The sequence below is a fragment of the Parus major genome, chromosome Z (genome assembly GCF_001522545.3).
Source record: "Parus major isolate Abel chromosome Z, Parus_major1.1, whole genome shotgun sequence".
Taxonomy (NCBI): domain Eukaryota; kingdom Metazoa; phylum Chordata; class Aves; order Passeriformes; family Paridae; genus Parus; species Parus major.
The window spans coordinates 46,593,936-46,611,231 of NC_031799.1; the positions used below are offsets into that span (position 1 = coordinate 46,593,936).

Genomic DNA, 17,296 nt, shown 5'->3' on the forward strand with positions numbered 1-17,296 from the left:
CCTTTGCATGAGTCTGCTGCCTTTTACCTTTGCTTACTGGCCTCTGGTTTTCACAGTGAAGAAGACCATGAGTGTATTCTTTCCACTCTATGGCTTTATTTTAGTCTAGCTCCGCTGTGGGTTTTTTTCCAGGCTGCATGGTGGTAGCCTGCCCAGTGACTCCACAAAGCAAAGGAAGAGGCAGATGCTCTGTGAACTTAGAATCATGTTCTCTGATTTTGTTCTTCTCTCTTCTTGTAATGACTGCAAGTACTGGTTTTGATTTAAACATGAGTGACTCTGAGGTTTGTGTGGAAATGTGTCGTACCAGCTTTTCAGTCCTGAAGAACGTAGGGCAGTTGAGACTACTCTTTTCTACCTGTAAATGTATCTAAGAAACCTTGCTGCTTGTGGGACCACTGCATTAGCAGCAATCTTTATGACTCTTCATTCTTTCTTACCAGGGTCCTGTCATGCCTGGCAGCCACTCCGTTGAGAGATTTGTAATAGAGGAGAACCTACACTGCATCATCAAATCCCACTGGAAAGAGAGAAAGACTTGGTAGGAGAAGTTTAGTACTGGGGGGCCGTAGCACTTTTTAAATGCTACCATGGCTTTGGTGCCAGCAGGAATATGTCCTGCACTGGTTAGGCAGGAGCTCCAGATCGAACTCCTGAAGCTGATGGTGACAGTTTATTTACTGCATTTATCTGTGCTGAAACTGTTGCCTGGAGTACTGTGTGTCCATAACATCCAGATAACAGAGAGTCTGTGTAATCCGGACAGCAGTGGTTTGTTGGGAAGGGAATCCCTTGATAATATGGAATGTGCTGCAAAAAGTATGCAGACATGCCTTATTCCTCGTGGGACCTCTGTGGAAAATGTGGTTGTGTTGTGCTTCCTGGAATGATGATTAGTTGGGGCAGTGAGCATGGAGCTGGTTCATCTGCAGCTGACTGAGCATTGGTGTTTATGGACACCTCCTTGTTGTGCTTCCTGTGGGAATTACATGCCAGAGATAATTGAGTTCACTCTGGGGAGTCGCTGCAGGGCCACATTTCATCAGTTTCAATTCAGCTGTGCCAAGAGGCAGTCAGGGCTCTTTCCTTCATTTCTGCCCAAACACTATCTGATATGGGTAATTGATAACCAAGATGGTTTGCCACAGCTGTCACATTTCTATAAGCAAACCCTGTATAATATGCATGAAATGGTGTTTATAATGTTTTTGGTGATGGCACGTGATACAGTTTTGTGGTTCCAGCTGTTTGATCCAGAAGAAACTATAAATTCAGTGTTGTTGCCATTACTGGGATAGTCTTCATTAATTCAGAGGAAAGTAAAAGATGAGGAGAGATACAAGATGTGCCAGAGAGGCAGTGGTTTGTTTGCACAAACGATAGGTGATAATAACCTGATTAAAAGATTTGAAACATGAGAGTTTCTTATAGAAGCCATTAACTGTGCTTTCAGGTAATTCCGAACATTTAATTGTTTGGGGTATGTTTTTTCTCCCTTTTTCGTGTACTCATGCCACAGTTAGACATCACCTAGACTCTTTCTTTGCTAATCCATTGGGGGTGGCAGTATAGTTTTCAAGGGATGTTACTGCTGCACAGAGACTATTGTGACAGGTCATAGTTTAGGCAGTCCTTGTACTGTTTCTTTTCTTAAGTGCTCTGCGCGTTGAATAACAGATTTTGGAAGGATTATTGATTTGTTTGGTGCTGTTTTTATGGAAACTTTCCCAGAATTAAGCATTTTCTGTAATTCTCTTACTTGATTTTTATATCACATTTGCTGTGTTATGTTTGAATTAAATGTGTCTGTGGTTTTGCAGTGCTGCACAGCTGTTGAGCTATCCAGGAAATAACAAGATCCCTTTGAACTACCATATAGTTGAGGTATGGATTTTATAGATCACCTCTTTGGAGCTCCGTTATTTCATGAGTAACATCTCCCTGTTAGTTCCATTATAGATTCCTTAAATTACAGTTTGATTTGGGAATCAACCAGAATTTTGTCAAAGTCAACCAGCAGCTTTTAAATGAGCAGGTTATGTACAGTCGAGTGATAGTCTTGCGTTTTTGTTGTCAAGTTGGTGCATTCAATTTTAAACTAAAATGCAAGAGGAAATGTACACAAACTGAAATTCAAGAAACCACATTGAAACATAAGAAAAATCTGTTTTTAATGAAAAGGTGATTAAGCGCTGGAAGAGTTGCAGAAGTTCAAAACCTAGCAGGACACAGTGCTAAGCAACCTGCTTTAGGTGACCCTGGACATCTGTATAAAACTTAACAGATTTTCATAAAAAATTCAGAGGAATTAACAGATTACAGTAGCAGCAATTTGTTCTATGAAGGCTTTATAAAGAAATAACTATTAGTGAATTTCATATCTAATTATGGCAAGAAATAATTCTATGTTCTGCCTTGAATATTGATCTTAAAGTGGGATTGAAACTTCCTTTTGGCACCAAAATGCCAGATATTCTGATTGCTGTGAAGTTGCATGAGTTTTCATCACCTTGTTCTTTTTCTACTTCGATTCAGAACAGTATTGAATTTATTTATTACATTAAACAGTATTGAAATTAGGAAAAATTTTTTGCCTTAACATTGAAGTATATTCAGAGATTTTGCCTCCACTATATTGAGATGCTGTAAAAAAGTGATGAATAAACAAAAAGTATACAAATTCTATGACTAACAATGTAAAATTTCCATTATTTTCGTGTAAAATTTTACTAAGTTTCAGAATGCAACTGATTATCCAGTTGTTGTTTCTTATCTTGAAAAATTGAGCCATTTTCTGCCTAACAGAGTTCTCCCTACCCTTTGGCCATATCTCTGAACGAAATGTCTAAATTATGCTGACAGAAAGGTTCCCCTGCATCTTATAATCTCTTCATGCTTCCTTAGAAAACAAGTTCTAGCCAATGTGTTTTCATGTAATGTTTTTGGAATCTATAAATGGATGTTGATTTCTTGTACAAGTAAGACTTTTCTAGGAGAAAAAGGGCTTCTTTAAGCTTTATTCTGAAATTTAAAGAGGAAACTGATCAACCGTAATGAATCAAAGTTTCCCGACTCCTTTGATGTAATTTAAATTTAGTCAAGAGTGGAATACAAAATAAACAGAAACTCAGAGTGGATGTTGTACAGTGATGACTTTTTTTTCCTAGCACTCAGAGCTTGACATGCTGTTATTACAGGCAAACGTTAAATAAAAACACAAATTCTGACTGCAGGATTATTTTCATGTTTCTCAAAAGGGTTTTTCCAAGGTGTATTGAGCATATATATTTGTTGTATGAAATGCTGATTGTAATTCCCTGTTTAAAGTTGTGTCTTTATTTATAAATGATTTTGTATAGGAGAAAAGAGAGCACAGTGGAAAGTATATAAATGCAATTTTAATGCAGTTATTTTCATACTACAGGCTTGGGCTTCAATATTTACTATTCAACGAGATTATTTCTGCATTTCTCAGATCATATGGTATCACTGCAGTAGGTCATATTAAAACTATGCCCATTTCTACAGTTGCATGCTATGTTAGACATAATGGATGTGAAATGCTGGTGTTGTGTTAGCATGAAATGGTAAGAGCAGTTAGAGTGGACTGTGTTAGTACAGTGTTGTGTTACAGCTACCTCTTACTGGTTCTCTCTCTTTTTCCTGTAACATGCATTTGATAGAAAAATATAGGTCTTTTGGGGTAGGTAATTGCTTAAGATTGATGGCCACTATTGTGAAACTGGGAGTTGTGCAGGCCATGTTGCACTGCTCTTACTCTGTGATTTCCTCTCCTATAGGTAATATTTGCAGAGTTGTTTCAGCTGCCATCTCCACCACATATTGAAGTTATGTACACAACACTCCTCATTGAGCTGTGCAAACTTCAGCCTGGCTCTTTACCACAAGTTGTATCCTTTCTGTGCTCCTGAGGGGAGCATTTATGAAATGCAATCTTCCTTTTGTTTGTTCTGTAGCTGATGGGACAGTAATAAATACTATTAATGCATTACAGTATCTGCAGGAAACTTTGCCTGTAACACTTGGATTGCTTGTTGCATGATGTGAATTCTATCCTGTGGAAGGAGCCAGCAGTCGTGGTGCAATAATGGAAGAACAAGAATGGAATAATGGTTAGAGGGTGGAAGTCAAAATATTCTTCACTTTTTCCACTGTGGGTTTACTTGATTTACCTGATTTTGGAGTAGGCTCAGGGAGCTTCCAGTGCAAAAATTTTATGAAAAAATTAAGTTCTATTAGAAACCTGGAAGGAAAAGTATCTCACTTACCTATTTTTTATTTTTTGTAAACCTTAATAAGAAACTTTAAGCTTGCACAAGCCACAGAAATGCTCTACATGCGTTTGGACACAATGAATACAACATGTGTGGACAGGTAACGTGTTAAAACATAATTATGTTTTGGACATAATGGAAAACATGCCTCGATATCCAGTGCGGAAGAAAGCAAAGAGGCTGCGGAAAGAGTAGTCAGAAAGCTTTGTTAGAGCTACCTGATGTTACTAAAAATGTTTTGTGAGCTCTGGCTTTGAGTGATCTAGAGAAGATGGAGGATTTACTGCTTGCCTCTCCTCCTAGAGGAGGAGAATGGTGATTTTACCCTTGCAGTGAAGTCTGCATTGAGTAGGAGAGTGGTTAGTGACTCATTTAAAATGTGAAAGCTGCATATTTACAGTAAGTTTACATTTTAATTGATAGTTGAATACTTAATGTCTTCATGTGAAATGCATGACAGGCTATTTGTCCATAAAACCTTCTTCCTGACTCCAGACTGAGTTCTATATCTCAACATAAATGCCTGTTTATTATTAATGCTGTAATAGCTTAAATAGTTCAGGCTTGTCTTGGAAAAGTAGAATGCATTTACAAGAGAAGCTCAACTGAAAGTTATCCTGCACTTCTGACATTTAACTTTTTCTTTTAATGAAGATTTATTAACTGGTTTTCTCACCACTTGAGCAACTTTCAATTCCGTTGGAGCTGGGAAGACTGGTAAGTTTCTCTCCTTTGAATTTAAAACCTTAACGTTTCAAACACATCCAAAAAGTGTCAGAATATGGGTGGCCCTGTTGATGGCTTTCCTCTGTCTTATCAGAGACCTTTTGTAATCCATCCACCAGCACTCAGTGGTAGATTATCTTGATAATCTCTTTAATCACTGTATTGTCCCTGGTGAACTTCGTGGTAAATCTCAAGACAGTTTAAGCATTCCTTAAGAAGAGGAAGCAGAAATGTGATTTCTTTGATTTGTCCTGCACTTTCTGTCAGTTGCTGGCAAACTTTCCAAAATGTCTTGCCCATACCTTTTCTTTACTTTTAATGGTTTTAATGGTGCTGATTCATTGTATCCTGTGTTCATTCTGGTGTTTTGCTCTCTGCCCTACCGTAAACCTTTTATTATAACTTTTTAGCCTTTAGACCTTGCAGTCTTTTTCCCACCTGTCAAATCTTAGTACCTGAAGTGCCATCAGAATTTGCCCTGCCATCTGTTTTTACTGTGCCACATTTTGATCCTGCATCTTTAGGAGGTGCTCCCTGGAGTCTGTTAATGTTTGAGCACAGGTTCCCTGAGATTTCCATTCCAGGCACCCATGTAGCAAGGCAGACCCCCTTGAGGCCAAGTCCTACATAGAGTGGTTTTAACAGCCTGTGACCATACCTGATTTCCGTAGGTGGTCTGTCTGAGAATGCTCATGGAGAGAGGTTCAGCCCTTCTGATAGGCCTCTGTGGCTCTACTTAAGTTTCTTGCACTCTTTTCTTGTGGAGTGAAGTGCTTGGTGGCTATCTTGGCATACATCCATGTTGACTCACCAGTTTTCAAAGAGATGATTTTAGCTTGCCTGGATGTTCCTAGATGGCAGTGCTTCTGTGGAGCTCTCTCACATGGTGCTGTTTTTCACAAATCTAGCAAGTTAACTGTATTTCAGGCTTTTCTTTACCTGCAGTACTTCCAGCCAGAAGAGCTGAGGGCGAAACAGACTATGAAATCACTGAAGGTTCCTTTCCTAAGGAAAGGGAAAGCCAGCTAACCATAGCCACAAATTATTTTTAATGTTGTGGGGGAAGGGAAGTTACTTGAAAAATTATCACATGACGAGATGAGATTCCAAGAATGCTAATTGCCAATAAGGAAGTAGTGATTAACTTACCTCAGTGGCTTAAAAGTGCCTGCATTCCAAGGGTTTAGAACACCCATTGTCTTCAGACTGATTGCTTTGACTTTTACTATCAGACCAAGCCAAAAAGAGACTGAAGAGACTAAATGCTTTTGCTAAAAGCCATTGCATTCTGTCCTTTGATAGGTCAGATTGTCTTACTCAGGACCTTGAGAAACCCAAACCCAAATTTGTGAGAGAGGTTTTGGAAAAGTGCATGCGGTAAGTAAGATTTTCCATAGTTGCATTCAAGGCAGATTTTCATCTAAATATTGTCAGAGTCCTTTTAACTTGACTCTTGTCTTGGGCACATGTGTTCTTATAATTCATTTTCAGTTAAAAGATGAGTCTGTTGTTTGTATGATTTTTCATCTGGCTTACCTTACACTGCTTTAAAGAGAGGGAGAAATAGGTAATGCAGATGGTAGTGAGCCATCCATGCATACCCATAGTTGCATAAAGACACACTTCACCATAGGCATGGAAAGAAATAGAATTTATATTCTTGGAAAGTATTCAGCATTCACAGAAACACAGGTAACTGACCATTAATTGTACTAAAAATTGAGAATCTAGTCGTGATTCTTCTTAATTGCCCCTGATGTTCATTTGCTTTAAACTAATGAACAGCTGTCTAAACAAACAAAATCTCCAAACCCAACAAGACTACATAATCAGTAATTCTGATAATTAGTCTAGGCTTAAAATTGTTAAGATTAGGGTGGTATAGGAGAGAGAAAGAGCAAAATCTTGAAAAAAACCTATATTATTCAGCATCCTACATGTCAACAGTCGAGGTTTGGGTGAATGCCATATCGGAAGTGTGAAAGTGTTGTGCTGCACAATAAATGTATTTTTTTCTGTGGCACTCTTCCATTTCACTGGAAACTCTGGTAGCAAATTAAGCCTTTGTGGAAGCGAAATGAAGCTGGAAAGTAAAATGAAGATGTCTGGTTTAATATTTTTCCTGCTTTGAATTCTGACATCTTACCAGTTTTCTGCAGCACATCTCAGGTTTTTTGCATAAACCTTTTTACCAGGCAGCCTTTTCACAAGGCAAATTAATTGAGGATGAAACTCTAGCATCAGAGTTAAAATAGAAAGCATCTACTCGTTAGTTTGGTTTACTTAGCTCTTACTACCCAGGAGAAGCTACCATTCTGTTGTATATCCTGAATCTTGTTCTATGGACATTAAATACAGAAAAAATATTATAAAGCAGTCATTAGCTGTGGTGTTACTCCCTTTTTAATTCTACTGCTATGGAACTTGCTATTTCCAGACTCTCCTACCACCAGCGAATAATAGACATTGTTCCTGCAAGTTTTTCTGTCCTCAGTCCTGCTAATCCGGTGTGCATTTACAAATATGGAGATGAAAGCAATAGTAAGTATTAAAATTTCTAGTGGTCAGATTGAAGAAGTATTTCAGAGCAAAGGGAGCATACTACATTGACTGTAGTATGAGGTGTCTTCCTAAAAAAAGAATACAGGTCAGATAAATATGCATGATTTTCATATGGGTAAATATGCTTCACATGAACAATTAATGCATATTAAGCCTGGACCTCTCTAATAAAATCCCATCTGCTACTTATGAAGCAAAGAAAATCCAGATACATCAAGCTACTGTTGCTGATGTGGCTGTGGTGTTGTGTAGTATTATTTGCCAGAAGTCTAAAATTGGGCAATTCATCTGTTTCCCCTGTTTGGGCACAGTACTGTGGAGAAGTCAGCATCTGAAGTGATAATGAGAAATTATTTTTTGAACTTCATGAAGCACTAGAATATTTTACGAGTAAACTTGATTTAATGAGCATACAGAAGGAACAGATACAATAAAGACTGAGGTAGAGAGAGGGACCTTATTATTCCTTTTATTGCTCAGTAAATACAGTCCTAAGTATAAAGGTGTCATCATCAAAGATACAGTGAGGAAAAACAAGGAAGTATTGTATTTTTAGAAACCTGGTGGCAACTGAAATAGCGCTTTAGTGAGGAATATGATTGCCTGAGCTCAGGTCTAAGGGTTCTACTCCAAGTTTTGAATTTCACATGAAGACCAGAAAATGTGTTGATTGGTTTTATGGCATATTAAGGTGGACAAGGTTATTTGAAACACCAAATTTTAGGTGTAGCTGGGGATGGTACTTGTTTCTCTATGAGGCAGACTGATGTTAAAAGTGCTCACTTACTTGCCTTTCTATATTTATGACCTCTTTGTTTTTGTTCAGGGTCTCTTCCTGGCTATACTGTGGCACTCTGTTTAACAATTGCAATTAAAAATAAGGCCAGCAATGATGAAATCTTCAGCATTTTAAAGGATGTGCCTAATCCAAACCAGGATGATGATGATGGTAAGATACAAGCTGTTAGGCTTTGACAGGCTGTCATTTATTCTGTGTGTGATCTGCCATGCTTTCAAAGCTGTGAGTGTGTTGGTTCACAGACCTGTATGCTTTTCCTTCTTGTAGTTGATTTCAATTTAGCAGTAAATACACCACTGTTAGTTTCTTTGTAAACGTCTTATGTGCAGAGGCCTGCCTGTTTCTCCTAATAGAGGGAACCTGGTGCTTGAGGTGTATTTTCTTGCAAGTGGAATAAAAATAAAAATTGATGGAATAAAAGAATTTAACATTCCCTCAGCTTTCAGCAGTAGAAGGCAGTTCTGAAATTCAGTGTTTCTGCCCTAAGAGCTTCCCTCCCCGATGTGCAGTCCCACAGCTGATGTGCAGTCCCACAGTAACATGCCTGCTGGCTGGCATGTTCCACAGATGAAAGCTCATGGTGGGTCTACTAACATTCTCTTTAGCTGTGCAGCCACAGGCTGCCCTGATTCATAAAACCTTAGTGTTTTATGGAGTGAGGGCTGTGAGAGAGAGTTAGAAGTGATCCAAACAATGGTGAGTGCTTCATTATTTTTTTTGGTAGTGTTTGCAAGGATTTAGCTACACAGGCAGAGAGCAACGGTGATCTGCTGGATTTTTTTTTTTTTTTTTCCCCTGGGATCCACTCACATTTCCTGATTTGCTTTAGTCATTGCCCAGTAACTAGTGCTCTCCCTTCTGCCTGCCTTCAGCTGCAGAAGGGCACCTGACACCATTCACCATAGTAGTCACATTTTCTCTACATGCCTGGTGGATCTTTCTCCTATATCCTAAATATAGCCTCTGTATGTTAATAATCCTTACCTTCCCCCCTCCTCACCACACCCCAGTCTTTATGGCCTTCCAAGGCCCTCGTCTCAGTGCACAACTGCAGTTTTCTTTGCTGACTTTCTGTGCTGCCATCACATTTTGGGGTGGCTGTGTCTGATAGAATTCCATGTTGGTGGAGAAGCTTTCTGCGCATCTTCTCCCTGGCAAAATTGGAGCCTGGAACTGCATGTTTTGTGGGAGTCTTTGCTAGCTCCTTGCTCAGCTCTGCAGAAAACTATTGATGGAACTCACGTGAAATGAGCTAAAACCATAAGTTACCTCTACAGTTGTATGAGTAGCTTACATGCTTTACTTGGAAGTATTTATTGGTTTCAACTTCAAATAACTTGCAGGTGAAGGATTTACTTTCAACCCTCTGAAAATAGAAGTCTTTGTTCAGACCCTGCTCCATCTAGCTGCAAAGTCTTTTAGCCATTCCTTCAGCGCCCTGGCAAAGTAAGTATAATATGTTCATTATTTTGGGGCTCACATAACAGTTTAATTCTGACAGTGAAATGCATGATAAAAGAAGTGGAATGCAAGCTTCAGCAGTGTTGGTACTCCACAAAGCAACATGACTAGGAGAGCTAATGACATTGCTTACCGAAGGAATGGTAATGTAAATCCTAGATTATACATATGTGAATGGAATTAACAGAAATATATACATTGCAGCCATGTGATGGTAATGAGACAGGTTTGGAAAATTACTTCATTTTTGTATTGCTTATTTGCTGATTATGGCAAGGAAAAAGGGATTCTCCCTACATTTCAGTGACTGGGTAGCTGCCTTTGCAGTATCTTGTACTATGAATATGAATCTAGGACAATTATATCTGTATAAAAACAAAGGGAAAGAAAAAGAAAACATGAAACTTCAAAACAGTATGCTGTTAATGTCTTCTGTCTACTAATGCAGAATAAAATCCATCCTAAAAAAACTTTATAGTACATCCCTTAAAGATGTGTTGGAGCTGCAAAGAGTTTACTGCACAATTTTTACCAAAATAGCATTTTTAGCAGAATAGCATTTTTAATCCTGTGTGTTTTGGAGTTGATTTTAAATGGTTTTGTTACATGAAAGGTAGTCATGTGTATTTTAAATGAGTTATTTTTCTATCTGTCCCTAAAGATAGATAAACCTACTACAAAAAACATGCATCTGGAAGCTCTAGAGAGGCAATGTTGGCTGCAGGTAGTAACCTGCAGTCAGGAGTAAAAGAGGCAGGGTGATTCATATACTTAAACCATGCTATTTTCTCCGCTGTACAACAGCAGTGGCAGCCAAGAGATCAAGAAGAGCCTCTTATGCTTTATAGTTATATTACAATAAGCTGGGCTATGAATGCTGTGTAGCAGTCAGAGTAACTGCTAAAATAGATGCTTTTAGCAGCCTCTCCTTGGAAAAGAGGCACTTAGGATAAGTGTCTCAAGTTGCGGAAACACGTTAAGAGGAAGGTCTAAGGCTCAAAAGGCAGCAAATTTTGGTTCAGCTGTGTATGGATAAGCACATGAAGCAGAAAAATGCCTCCTGCATTTGAGAGCCTGAGAAATGTAGCCTAGCTTCAGGAAGTGGCTTCACCACGAAGATGCAAGTTGCTTTTAGGAGATGTCATTTCTTTGTAGACTATTTTAGCTTAGGATGGCAATATTTTCCAGGGAACAGTTGTCTAAGAAATGCTGTAGATAATCACATAATTTTCTTTCGGCCAATCTAAATCTCTTGCCTTATATCTGCTTGTCCTTTCACCCAGTCCCAGTCTATTTATTGACTACTTACTTCTATTAAAAGGTTTCATGAAGTCTTCAAAACACTTGCTGAAAGTGATGAGGGGAAACTTCATGTTCTGAGGGTTGTGTATGAGGTTTGGAAGAATCATCCACAGGTAAGAGGCTGGAATGTGGTGAACTTTCAACTGTGAATGTTGTGACTTTCAACTCACAGAGGTCATACGTGACTTAAAAAATGTACAGTTTGTTTTACATCCTTTAAAATAACTAGCCACTCTAAGAAAATCTAACAAGATTGTATTTAGTATTGCTACTACTAAAATGAAGGCCGGACATAAAATATATACCATCAGTGGTGCTGTTTTTTTCTCAAGAGTTCACTGTGAAAGGGCAAGTGCTGTCATTAAGACTCAGATTCATGCTATGCTGGCTGTTGAAAAGAGAGTAACTTTTGCCAAAATCATGGTTTTGTTCAAAGTTGGAACGTAACATAAATACATAAATTTAAGTAAGATGTAGATTACATATCTAAAACGAGCCACAATCTTAGAAATGTGGAAGCCTAGGGATTTTTAGGGCTTTTTTTTTCCCCCAACAATTGCTAGTGAAAGCTATCCAGTTATTACACAGAGCTCATGCTGGAGTCACTATTGTGTGTGGGCAGGGTGAGTAGAGCTGCAGCAGTGGCTGTTCAGAACAGATCAGTCTGACAGTGCTGTGATAATGTTCATTCTTGAGCCAGAGGAAATAACACCCTTAAAGACCTACAAAATATGCCTTGGTTGTTTAAGCCGTTCAGTTTTTTCACAGCAATTGTGTTTTTCCTCAGCTGTCATTTTTCTATGAATAGAAATCAATGAGGAACTCAGGCTGGCTTTGCTTGCATTAGGTACTTCACATATTCCTTGCCAGTTTGTTTGTGTTGCTGGAGAGTGGACTTCTGTGCTGGAAAGTGGACTGTAGCTCTCAGTTGCACAGGCCGTGCTATAAGAAGTGATGCCACTGAGAACCCTTGCATCTGCTACTAGACCTGTGGCCGTTCTCAAGTGAAAAAAATGAGCACCTAGAATATACCTACACAATCTATTACCTCTCTTGAAAACATAAAAAAGGAGGATTTTTAAAAAAATACGTTTAACTTATTACCCAGTTTACTGACCTTGAAAATGTGGCATTTACAGTCTGACCTACTTTTTGCTGCCATTTAACTGGATCAGAAGAAATTTCATTACTGCAGTGTAATACCTATATCAGCTTCCTCTTCATTTCTTTGTATTACAGCATTACCAAACTGAGGTGGAGGTTTCAAACCCAGACTAAATAGTCATGTTAAATTTTTATGAATAAATCAAGTTCCCTTGTAAAAAATCTCTCAAGTGCAAAACTTGGGAAAGTCTGGTGTTTGCTGTTCTGCTTAATCATGGAACTTTTCTCTTGCTTTTACTGCAGTTCAGTGGTTTTTGCTTCTGATCAAGCACTTTTTTCTTATTCCCAAGTCCACAACCTCCTTGTTACACAGAAGGAATGGTGCATTCACAGCAGGGCATGTGTCCAGAGTTTGGGAACGCCCTTTGATTTGGTTCAGACCAACAATGCTTATATGCCTTAGAGCACTAATGAGCGGTCTGTGCTGCAGGTAGTGATTTAATAGCAGGTGTCAGTAGTCCCTGGACTTAAAAGAAAGCTGGTGGGTTTTCTTCATAAAGAGAAACTTTAACATTGAAATTAAATACTTTTTCAAAGTCCTAAATGTGTGTTTTCCGAAAGACCAGGCTAAGTAATCAGAAATCCTTCCTGGCAATACAGAACGACAAATAAAGCATAGGATACTATCCTGGGACTTGAAAGTTGAGTGCTGAGTCCTCTGTATGATTCATTCAGTTATTTTAATTTTCATTCCTTAAAAGGAGCTTTGTTACACTTCCTCATTTGACAACGGGTGGTTGTAAGGATAAATACAGTGCAGGCTGTGGTCCTTAGATACTGTGGCATTCAATCACATGAGTAACTAAGATAAGCCCTTTTTTCTGAACAGCTTGCATCTTCTTTAGTCAGTAACTCTTCTCTGCAGTTGCTTGCTAGATGGCTTGCAACTCCCTCAGAATCATGGCAGTGCCTGTAGCAAGTAAGCCTTTCCACTGACTCCACGAAGCTCGTTCCTTCTGCCCTGAAGTTAATGGGCCCTGTAGAGAAACGCTTACTGTCACATTTGAAGGCTTTTGCAGTTCAAGGAGAGTAGGCTAACAGCAGCTCCTTCATTATGGTGATCTGATAGGTATATGTGCTCTGGTTAGAGTACTTTGATATCAAATACTAGTGCTCGTGTCTCTCAAGGTCTCAGTTCCAACTCTGATTCTTAGAGTTTTTGCTTTTGTGTGGGAGTATGCATGCTAACAAAGACTGATACTTTGAGAAGCAGGTACAGTTGTTAACAAAATTAGAATGCTTCATGTAATTGATACAGATCCCCTCATTTGAAATGTTTTAAGCTGGACTACCCAGTTTGTTAAAGTATACAAAATTACTCAGTAATACCGCTGATGTAGAGTTGCATCAAATCATCTCTGGTTTTATCTGAGGCTGGAATATTTTACACAGATTTGTGTGTATTGTCTTTCACAAAATACAGATGATTGCTGTGCTTGTGGACAAGATGATTCGGACACAAATTGTTGACTGTGCTGCAGTAGCAAACTGGATCTTTTCTTCAGAGCTGGCACATGATTTTACTAGGTAACAAGAGCTTGGTTTGGCTTGTTGTCTTTGATTTACTATTTTAAGTTGCCAGTACATAGTTCAATCTCTGAAAACTCAGTAGTGGAATAAGGTACAATTAGGCTTTTGCCCTTTCTACTAAACACGTACTTTAACATTTTTCTTTCTGAATTAGGGTGTGACTGTAGGTGTGACAGCACAAGATTGCTGCTAGCATGTAATTTTGCCTGCTGAAGTATAACTGTTCCTAGACAGAGTCTTTTGCTGTGTGTTGTATCACTGCTGGCTGGGCACGGTCCTGGCCTCTGGGGGTGGCGTGTAACTTGTACCACCACTGATACATTGCATATTGAGATCGGAGAACTGTTCAATCTGAGGAGTCAAGTTTGGTGTTAGTAGTCTTGCCATGTGTGCATTAAATAAAATTCTGACTCCGAAGTGTACTGCAGCAAATAGGCAAGAACTGATTGTTAAGATTTCTTGCCTTACAAGTGTGTTTCCCTGTATACTAACTATTTGTTCACTCTGGTAGATGTCTCTTTAAATGATACATAGATTTTTAACTTCTCCCACTTACATTTTTCTGTTAAGAAACTGCATTTAGTTTCCTATTTTCGAGTTGTGTGTAATGTGGTGTTTTGAGCTATGTGTCTTTCCTAGGTTTTATATCTGGGAGATCTTACATTCCACAATCCGTAAGATGAATAAGCATGTCCTGAAGATTCACAAAGAGCTGGAGGAGACTAAAGCGAGATTGGCCAGGCAGCACAAAAGAGTGAGTAATTTGTTTGTAAATTTTAAACCAAGTTATACAAGTCTGCATGCTGATGTACAGACACACAGTTGGTTTTGGGAAGGACTGGATGTATATGATTCTTCAGGAAGTATGTCTGCAGAGATGTGGCCAGCTGTAGCGCTGAGACATCAAAAATCAGATGCATGTTCTTGGTTTGCCTTTCTAATGTTAGCTGTAATTTAAGAATTTAGTAAAATTTTTAAGGGAGTTCATAGGTATTTGGTCTGTTCAAGTTCTCTCTCACAAGTTTCTCTTCCGATACGATCATGTCTTCCACTTGCCTTCTAATCTGGATTCCAATTACCTTATTGGAACAGTAGGAACAGTTACAAATTATTTATAGTAAGCTCTGTTAAAGAGTGCTCTTGTGGCTTCCATGCAGAAGTGCACAGAAACAGCTATTTGCAATTGAGAAGTTAGCTGTTGCTGTTCTTCTGATGGATGCTGCTGGATACTGACACAGGCATGGCACTTCCTTTTTCCAGCTTATTTTCCTGAATACAGTTGCCTGATCTTGCATTATTAAATACAACAAACTGATGAGGAAGCAGCTGCTGTTGTGTTCTGTTGTCTCTAGGGGGCCAGAAAAATGGCATGTCTTCATCTGTGGTGGCTGGAAAAGATGGGGCCCAAGGAAGCTTGGCTGAATGTAGTACTTAGTTATGACAGAATTAAGTCATTTATAAATACGCTGAATTGCAGAAAGCAAGAGAGCATTTCTGTGTTTCTTTGAGGTCTGTAAGTGTGTTTACTTGCATAAAACCCTTAGCTAGCTCCAAAATTTTGAATGAGGTTAGTGTCAAAATGTGACATAGGGCCCGCTGATGGTTTTTGAAGAAAGCTCCTCAAATCAGTCAGTTGTTCAGAAGCTCCTGTTGAGAGATCACTAATAACTTGCTAGTGTTGGTTCATCCCAGCCCCTTCATCTTGTTTTCTTCACTCAGACAATAGCCATCCTGCTTGCATCCTCAGTCTATATTGATGAGCAGTTAATAAATGCCTGTGATTATGGAAGACTTAGATGCAATCATTGATCTTACTGTGAGGCAAAGAGCTTCTCTGGCATCTCTAAGTATACCAGTGTTTTAATTTCTGTCTTTGTCTCTTGCTGCAGTTCTTTATTAGTTAGTACATTAAATGAGTATTGTGCCAGGAAGAAGCATTTGTATGCAACAGTGAGTAGTTCTGCAGGCTGTTGCTCTGCTGCATGACCATTCCTTTTAGAAGGATGTAAGCCATCAAGGTTTGGTGTCACCAGCATGAAGGGGATTCCTTTACCATGGAATGAGTCCAAGGTTTGCATGCATTATCTTGGTTCTTAAGTTTTGAGTTCAGAAAACCTCTATAGATGGGAAAAAGGCAAGTTCCTATAGAGAGAATAAAATTAAATTCTCACTTGCTTTGGTAAGTCTTTTTTATTTTTTACACTGATTCAGAGCTATACCTGCCTTGTAGTTGTGAACTTCACGTCCTGGGCTGTAGTTAACACATGGCCCTGTATTTGTCCCAAGTTACACATGCTTCTTTTACAGATATTTCAAGTTTCAAGCTAGTAGTTTATGGATGTTTTTGTGTAGAAACAGCTGTATGATACTAAAGCAATGTCTTGTGTTTGAATTTACCATAATCCATCAGATCCTGCCTTTCCTCTTCTATGCCTTGTAGTCTTACTTAAGACCTGAGCTTCCAAGGCTGGTACTTAGGTGTATTTTGTGGGTGATGGTGGTGGTGTTGTGTTGTTTATGATGCCATGAAACATGTCATGTTCCTAGTTAGTAGATAAGTTGCTGTGCTTGCTCTTTCTAGTTTTGCAAGTAGCCTTTTTGATCATGAATATAGGGAATCCCCACTTCAAAACACCGGCTCCAGTCTTCAGTCTTCCTGTTGTGCTAACCAGGTGGATTCAAGTCCTTGCACCAAGTGCAAGAGAGAATTTGCACCAGGTGCATTATTTTTTTTAAGCCCTGAGGTTTCAGAGCTCTTTATTTAATGAATTACTTGTCTTGCTGCAGTAGATGCAATTTGAAAAAATCTATGCCAGATTGTTTTTAAAAAGTTGTTCATTACCATGTAATGGTAAAGTTAGCAGGCACATTACCTTTCACTGTGTTTTCCTTAAATAAATCATGAAATTATAGAATGGCCTGGGTTGGAAGAGACCTCAAAGATCACTTAGTTTTAAACCCTTGCCATGAGCAGGGACACCTTCCACTAAAACAGATTGCTCAAAGCTCCATCCAGTCTGGCCTTGAACAGGCCCTGGGGTGGGGCATCCTCAGCTTCTCTGAGCAACCTGTGCCTCACCACTCTCACAGTAAACAATTTCCCTGTTTCTTGTCTAAACCTACTCTTTCAGTTTAAGGCCATTCATCCTTTGTCTACCACTGCATGCTCCTGTAATTAGTCTCTCTTTCTTGGAGTCTCCCTTCAGGTACTGGAAGGCCACAATTAGATCACCCCAGAGCCTGCTCTGCTCCAGGCTGAACAAACCCAATCCTCTTGGCCTTTCACTTGTAAGAGAGATACTTCATCCCTCTTGGGATCATCTTGGTGTCCCTCCTCTGGACTCAGCAGTTCCATGCCCTTCCTGTGCTGGCCCCCAGAGCTGGATGCAGGGTTCCAGGTGGAGTCTCACCAGAGCAGAGCAGAGGGACAGAATCCCCTCCCTCCCCTGCTGCCCAC

At 39.2% G+C, this 17,296-nt stretch overlaps 1 protein-coding gene across 1 annotated transcript in view; it reads left to right on the plus strand.

The window, feature by feature from the left end:
* NCBP1 (nuclear cap binding protein subunit 1) overlaps positions 1-17,296 on the plus strand; it is a 29,842-nt gene that overhangs the window by 6,375 nt on the left and 6,171 nt on the right. The window contains exons 9-20 of the mRNA XM_015615205.3: positions 444-541; positions 1,821-1,884; positions 3,801-3,911; positions 4,331-4,395; positions 4,950-5,012; positions 6,324-6,398; positions 7,459-7,562; positions 8,410-8,532; positions 9,726-9,828; positions 11,165-11,258; positions 13,733-13,836; positions 14,479-14,593. Coding sequence (XP_015470691.1) covers positions 444-541; positions 1,821-1,884; positions 3,801-3,911; positions 4,331-4,395; positions 4,950-5,012; positions 6,324-6,398; positions 7,459-7,562; positions 8,410-8,532; positions 9,726-9,828; positions 11,165-11,258; positions 13,733-13,836; positions 14,479-14,593 — 1,119 coding nt within the window. The remainder of the gene's footprint in view (positions 1-443; positions 542-1,820; positions 1,885-3,800; positions 3,912-4,330; positions 4,396-4,949; positions 5,013-6,323; positions 6,399-7,458; positions 7,563-8,409; positions 8,533-9,725; positions 9,829-11,164; positions 11,259-13,732; positions 13,837-14,478; positions 14,594-17,296) is intronic.